Genomic DNA, 7844 nt, shown 5'->3' on the forward strand with positions numbered 1-7844 from the left:
ATAATCAAAATAATAATATTTACAATTAATTGCAGCAATAATAAGCAATATTCAACAATGCCATGTCATTTTATAATTATATGGGACTTGAGATATTAACAATATGATTTTGTTTGCGCGATTAGTGCGCTTTTGTATCGTACGTACGAAGTTGTGCAACTCCGTGTTCTAAAGTAATAGACAAAAATAATACGTCTATTTCTAGCAAAACCTAATTAAACGCTGAGGCACATTTTCTATCGACTTTTTTCTCTCAACTAAATAAAATTAAAGAAACTTTTTGCTAACGGTTTTAACAGCAAAGAATTGAAAATAATAACTAAACATAAATAAAAAGAAGAACGATTTTTAAGAGTAAAAGTTAATTAAAAATATTTTGCGAGTTGTTGAGTGCTTTTACTTGTGTACATATAGAAAATAAAAATGGCGGCACAAGTCGCAAACAAATCAGGTACAGGATGGCCGCGTCGAAGCAGCCAAGGACAAACGGATAACAATAATGGTACAGCAAAGTTTCCCAGCCCATCTTTGTCAATAAATAGAACCATAAAATTGTAAGTTTTAAAAAAAAAAAATTATAATTAAAAGAGAACCAAAGCGGTTTTAAGACAAATTCGGGACACCCATCACTTGAGTAAGCATGTAAAACTTACACAAGATATATTCGTAATCTTTGAAATATTATTCTCTTTCGCAAAATAATATGAAAATTTCGAAAATTTAGTCGACATTATTTTAGTTTACTTACTATTTTGCATACATTTTTAAACACGTTCATGATGTTTAATAAAAATATAAATTTCAATTTCCAGTGTAAACACATAATTAAATTGATTTAGAAGAAGACCCGGGGAATTTCAGCTGCCTTTAGGGGAATCTTGCATTAATTACAATGTTCATAATTAAGTTTAAACTTAGTTTACTGCAGACTATAATTGAAAGTAAAATTATTTTTTTTGAAATTGTGCGTTGAGTTACTAAAACGTGGTCCTTTTTAACGCAGAGTTGCTAACTACATATTCCATTTTTACACGACAGATACGGTCCAGAAGAAAGTGCGAAAGAAGCACAGATTAGGAAACAGCCCACAGTTTTTGCTGCGACATGGTATGATATGTGAACTGGATGTTATGTATGTACCTTAAAAATATTCGTTCTTCAAACTTAACAGCAAAAAAAAAAAAAATCATTTTATTGAAAATTTCAAATTAGGGATAAGAATTTTTGTCATTATTATATTTCCAAACTGTAATGTCCAAAATTTTGACCTCCTATGGAGTGTGGAAGTAATAGTGATCGAGTCTTCACCGATATTTGGTGCATATTTGGTCACTATGTTAGATGATGTACTTCAACGGCAAAATTTAATAAACTTTGGTTTCATCCGATATCTGGTCAGAATCGCTTTGAATCAGAAGCGCCAATTAAAAAACTACAATAAAATATGCAAATAATCGCGAAAAAAAAGACAGGCAGCGAAATGCACACTAATTTTCCCTTCCGTCTTCAACGTGCAATTGACTATGGCTGAGTTACGAGCTGCAATACGTGTTTCCTTAAGATCTCAATAAAAGGTTTAGTTTTCACTTAAAATTACCTCAAAGAATCTTATTCTAACTTCATATATTTGAGTATCTTGGCTTTTTACATTTTGGCGTTAAAAAGTTAACTAATATTGTCACGAAGACCCTAAACTCGACTTGGCCTATATATTTCTTTTCTTTTTTTTCACATTTTAAATGATGTTTATTAAATGAAGTATGCGCCCTTTCTAATAATAACCTTTGACCATTCTTTTAGTAAAATCATTTTTTCATCACTACAAGTCTTCTGAGATTTCAGGACGTAAAGCTACAACAAGTGGATATCAAGGGGCGTCTTTTAAAGTCATCGGTACTTACGTATTAACGTCACCGCGGCAAATATTGCATTAAAAAACCAATAAAAAAAAAGCTTTTAAACTCCTAAAGAAAATTTTTTGCCTTCTAAATATAATAATAATATAATAATAATAATAATAATATTTTAATAATAATATGTTTGCCGCGGTGGGGTTAATACCTAAGTACCAAGTCATCTTTACACCATTCAGTTCTGCAAAGACCACTTAGGCGGGGCAAGATGCGCGTTGCATAGCCAAACTTCTTATTTATCTGGATGTATGTTATCTACCATTGTCACGATGGGAGATGATTTCTTTTTGATTTTAAATTGGTCCCGTTATATCAAATGTATCCTTCGATTGTTGGCAGTAGAGAATATAATTACTTTGCTGACCGGCCCAGAGCAGCTCATTATACTCGATTGCTTTTCAATCCCCCCAAATAGAAAGTATTTTCTTACGCGGCGTTAGTGGTTGACACCGTTGCGCAGTTATATTTTACCTTCTCTTCATTTTCCGTTATTGATCTCTTCAAAAATGGCTTGATTTCATTTCGTATCAGCAGCGATTAGACAAAAAATGTTTTTGGTTACATTTTCCAGTGCTAACCGATATGGGTAGTAATCAAGCGTTTAGCTTTTTTAGCATTGAAATTTCGGGAGCAGTACCTAGCATTATAACCATTCCACTAATTTTTTTAAATCGTCTTTAAATAAGTCTGCGAAGAATTATCGCCTTCGTTGAATATGTCCAGACTTTTGACTCAAAAACGTAATTCATTCCGACAGCAAATTAACAAAACAACAAAGTATTAACAAATCCTGTAATGTTTTTTAGCTATCTATGAACAGTTGCGCTTCAAATGGTGATAAGATTACTATTACTAAAGTTGGCTAACTTTAAAGTCGTTATTTACTATTTACGTATGTTTTTTTTAATTTTTAAAAAATTCCATGTGGACCCATAACCGATTTTGCCGGTTTTCAAACTTAAAATGATGATGAAAATGATAAGACGATATTTTTGGTTGAAGAAGCAAGAAACGTGATTCCAGCAAATAGGCAGACAGGCGGACATAAATCAATTATGTTACCGTTTTTATGCATTGTGAGATATCCGAGGCCTATTTTTTTTCTCTATGCATGTAAATAACCAAACTCGTCCCTTCTGACACGAGTATCTAATAATACAAATCTCATGTGATGGGTGTGAAAAATATTTAGAACAGCATAGGCTGTATAGGTGTTCATCTAAATATTTATCGTTTACTATATATTAGATATCCTCTTACCGATTATACTTTTGGATGTAAAGAACCGTTATTTGAGAAAGATCCTTCGGTTCCTTCGCGTTTTCAACGTATGCGCGAAGAATTTGATCGTATCGGTATGAGACGTTCGGTCGAAGGCGTTCTCTTGGTCCATGAGCACGGCTTGCCCCATGTCTTATTATTACAATTGGGCACGACTTTCTTTAAATTACCTGGTGGTGAATTGAATGCCGGCGAAGATGGAGTTGAAGGGCTTAAGAGATTATTAACTGAAGTAAGTTATAACTTTAAAGCACTAATAATATGAAAGTTTAACAATAAAACAAAACAATAAACAAAAAAAAAAAAAAAAAAGAGTTGTTTAAAAAATGCCTAAGATTAAATCAAACAAAACGGAAGTAATGTTGTAAAGAAGTTTCATTTATTACCGATATCGAGGATTGTTAATTCTATTATTTACTTGTTTTACCATATCTCAGAATTAAAAGTTTTTTTTAATAATCATATCTATCAATATATATGTCTATCAATACATATACCTATCAATATATATATATATATATATATAATACATACATATATATATATACGTCTGTGCGTGTGCGTGTAGATGTGTGTGCGTGTGCGCGCGCGTGTGTGTGTGTGACTGTGTGTGAGCTTGGTACTAATTCTATATTTGTATCAATATTGTACTGCATTTCGAGATGATTGATTAATTGATTAATCGAATGCTTTAATGAATGGTTGAAAAGCACAATTTGTATATTTGTATATTCGCATTGTAATTTATTCAGACTTTAGGCCGTCAAGATGGCATCAAACAGGAATGGGTTGTCGAAGACATTATTGGCAATTGGTGGCGTCCGAACTTCGAACCTCCACAGTATCCGTATATACCACCACACATCACAAAACCCAAGGAACATAAACGTTTGTTTTTAGTACAGCTCCATGAAAAGGGTAAAGTTTACAAATTGTTATTATTTTAATTTAATTTATTTGTTTAGTTTGTAAGCGAACCTAATGAAAGAGTGTGGATGTTGATAATTCTTATAAACATACGCATATACATAGAACAAAATATTGTTAAAGATTTAAAAAACTTTCTGCAAAATGTTTTATAAAAAAAAAAAAAAAAAAAAAAAGAGAGACTATTTTTAGAAAACATTTCTCCTCAAATCTCACAAAATTATTACATATTCCATTCAATATAGTTTTACTATATAAACATTGTGTATACATATTCTTAATAAGTCCTTTTAAAGTGAGGAACGATCACTTTATTTCAATATAATTTTTGTAATACACAACGTTTTATAAGGCCAAACAGATTCTTTTTTTTTTGAGATTTTGTTTCTCTTTAAATTGTTCATAAATCATGTAAATATGTCTGCTTATGAAATGACATAAAAATTTATGTACCTGTACATTACGCTCTATTACCCTATTGTAATAATTTTGTTCAAGAATTTGTTTTGGCATTTTTTTTTTTTTTTTTGTTTCTTTTATAAAATAAATTATTATTCTGTTTGTAAGTTTAGAAAATAATTATATACCCTTGAATTTTATCAAATTTAACACTCGTGTAAGATTAATGACAATCCATATGTACAACAAAAAAAAAAAAAAAACAAAAATTTGCCTTAAGGCGAATCTTCGATATCATTAATAATAAGCATTGCCAACCAATTACCTATCGAAGCTATTTCTATAAAAATTTTCCGAAGCGCCTTTCGAAGAATTAGAGGTCTATGTCTTATAATGGCGCCAAAAATTAATAAACTTTTTATAGGCGAAATTTCATCTAACATCTAACGAAAATATGGTTTTACGGTGAATGGCTTTTCATAGGAAATTCGAAGTTCGGAGTAAATTGAAAAAATAAAATGTAAACAGCGTCATCTCCGTCAATTCATCAACTTCATGTTGATTTTTAAGCTATATTCTGAGGTGCTTTCGCGATGGTTTGCATATAAATATTTTATGAATCAGCCGATCTTCACGTGTGCAGAATTCTCAAGTGTACATTAATTCTTGTAAGGAAGACTTGAGCAAAAAGTTCTCGTCAGCATTTCTGAAGATGGGCGAGTTTCTTTGCGAATGCAATGTGATAACTTCACCAATATTTTGCTTACACTCATAGATGATCGATTAGAGCAAAGCACATCTTTGATAATTTTTTAGTACATCTTGAAAGTTTCATCCCACTTAGCCTAGGCTTCTCTCAAATATTTCGAAAATATGATTAAAAGTATGTAAATATTTATTGAAAGATTCCATAAACCAGTCAGTTCGCAAGCGGTCATCGAAATTTGCATCAAACCAGCCACTATACTAACTAACTTATGTCCACTTAAATGTAATTTTAGTTGGGATTTTCTTAAAGAAAATTTTTGAATAAATTACTCCATGTACTCGTTCAAGCACATTTATTGATCATGAAATGAATTAATAAATTTATGGAATCTTCATCTTTTGCTGATGGCTACAAAAACTGCTAAAATGTGCGCAATTTTTTAATGTTTTAACATATGGATCGTCGTCAGTTACTGACCTTATTTTGCAAGAAAATAAATTATAGTAAATTAATGAATTTAGTTAAAACTAAAATTACTATATATATATATATACATAAATTTTTGTATTATCAAAAAAAAAAAATATAAATATTTAATTTTTATATGCAATATAAACTACATAAAAATTAAAGAGAAAAAAAAAACTATATTTTCATCATTTGTATAAAATGTAACAAACAAATATTTTTTAATATTTTAATAATTTTACTTTCTGACCGATTCTTTTCTTTTTTTCCTTCAATTCAAATTCTGTAGCCCTGTTTGCGGTTCCAAAAAATTACAAACTTGTAGCGGCGCCCCTCTTTGAACTCTATGATAATTCGCAGGGTTATGGACCCATAATTTCATCACTGCCCCAAGCTTTGTGCAGGTAAGCATAACAAGATAAAACAGAGAGAAAAAAAAAAAATAAACATCAGGACTACATCAAGTTTATCAAAATACTAACGGAGCAAGAATAAAAAAAATCCATATCGGATATCTCAGATAATATTTATATATGTTCTCAATTAAATATTACCTTTTGGTTTGTTCGAGTTGAAGTTTGCCTAACCATGTTTCAAGTAACTTTAAACAGATAGTTCAAAAGTTTAATTTACATTAAAACAAGTAAGAAAATTATGGTTGACCGTAATCGAATCGTTTATATGCATTAAATTTTCCTACTCTATAAAATTGGGTGGGCGCGACTAGTTTTTTCTAATTTCAGAGCAAAAGTGAAAATTTCTATATGGTCTATGTGTGAGTAGTAAGCAAAGAACACGGAACAGAAAGGTGTTCGCAGTTTTTGGTGCATAGGCATGTGAGTTTTGTAGGCGTGTTCTTTGAAAAGTTTGGATCATTTTGAAATTATGAAATAACTAAATAAAAAAGAACTTATGTTATATGCTATATGCGTCAACTATTTGTCACCAGTGGTGCATATCAAGGTTCAAGGTTTTTTATTGCATCAAAAGATTTGGAAATTCGAATTCGATAACTTGTTGATTCATGAATCTCATATTATTTTTATTTTTTTTCTTGATATATATGTTTTTTAATTTGTTTTATTCTTTATTTTCTCTCCCTAAGATTCAGTTTTATCTACATGTGAGTAGAGCTGAACGCTTTGGCTGAGCATCATCACGCTCGCCAAACAGTGCAACAACATCAACAGCATTATATAGAAGAGCAGGGGGACGACTACCATAATTGTCAACAATTACAAATGGAAGAATATTAGAACTCTAAGGATAAAATATAATTTACTTTTAAATTCATGCGTGAAATGAGCAAATAATATATGTAATAAATATATTACAAATATCTGAATAATCATTTAAATTCCAATAATATTATAATCTACTTATAATTACACTTGCAACCATTAAATCGTTTATAATAAAACAATAAATAAAGCTTATAATTAATTATAGGTAAAGATTATAAATATGGACAAACAAGTCTGAGCCCAAAAGTTTTATAAAATCCTGCAGTAGTCTCAGTTTGTTGTCACAACTAGCATAAAAATAAACATTTTTCACTCGTTATTTCACTTCATAGGTTTAGTGCAAACAGATTGATCGATCAGGGATCGGTTTATCGAAGCTGTTCACGAGAAAACTCGATCGCCCGTTTGAGTTCACAATTATCGATTACGAGGAATTTGCGTCGATTAGTGGGTTTATATCAATCATTAACATATTTTTTTTGTTTTCGATGGCTAACATAATATCTCCCGAGCCTAAAATTACTATCGGGAAACATTTTCTAAAGGAAAACTCAAAGATATTGGAATTTTGCGTTGGACGGCGTATATCTGATACGATTAATTGATACAAAAAAAGTTTATTTAGTTTCATTGACTAGGGAAATTCCAAAGTGCTGGGAACAGTAGTTAAACTGAAACAAAGATTTCTGATAGCCTGTCGGTTGGTGTCATAAATTAAAGAGTATTATGAACAAAGAACGTTTTGGAAAGAATTAAAAGTGAATGAAAGAAGAGGAGAGGTATAAAGTTAATATGAAAATAAGAAATCTTCAGTTAGCCATAGAAAAATAAATCCATTCGAAATGTTAAATAAAACGAGTGAAACATTTATTTCTAGGTATTGAACTTAGTTTAATTTGTTTT

The 7844-nt window shown here is 30.5% G+C and overlaps 1 protein-coding gene across 1 annotated transcript; it reads left to right on the forward strand.

Annotated features, from left to right (window-relative positions):
* On the forward strand, window positions 1-7126 carry LOC119631902 (cleavage and polyadenylation specificity factor subunit 5). Its single transcript, XM_038024474.1, has 5 exons — window positions 1-554; window positions 3162-3426; window positions 3947-4112; window positions 5987-6101; window positions 6803-7126. Exons 1-5 carry the CDS (start codon window positions 424-426, stop codon window positions 6822-6824), a joined length of 699 nt encoding a protein of 232 aa, XP_037880402.1. The 5' UTR covers window positions 1-423; the 3' UTR covers window positions 6825-7126.
* Window positions 7127-7844: the final 718 nt, after the last annotated feature.

The sequence above is a fragment of the Glossina fuscipes genome, unplaced genomic scaffold (assembly GCF_014805625.2).
Source record: "Glossina fuscipes isolate IAEA_lab_2018 unplaced genomic scaffold, Yale_Gfus_2 1, whole genome shotgun sequence".
Classification (NCBI taxonomy): Eukaryota; Metazoa; Arthropoda; class Insecta; order Diptera; family Glossinidae; genus Glossina; species Glossina fuscipes.

Coding starts and splice junctions, on each gene's coding strand:
- LOC119631902 (XM_038024474.1), top strand. CDS start 424: ATGGCGGCACAAGTCGCAAACAAATCAGGTACAGGATGGCCGCGTCGA. Junction 4,113..5,986: donor AGTACAGCTCCATGAAAAGG/GTAAAGTTTACA, acceptor CAAATTCTGTAG/CCCTGTTTGCGGTTCCAAAA. Junction 6,102..6,802: donor CTGCCCCAAGCTTTGTGCAG/GTAAGCATAACA, acceptor TCTCTCCCTAAG/ATTCAGTTTTATCTACATGT.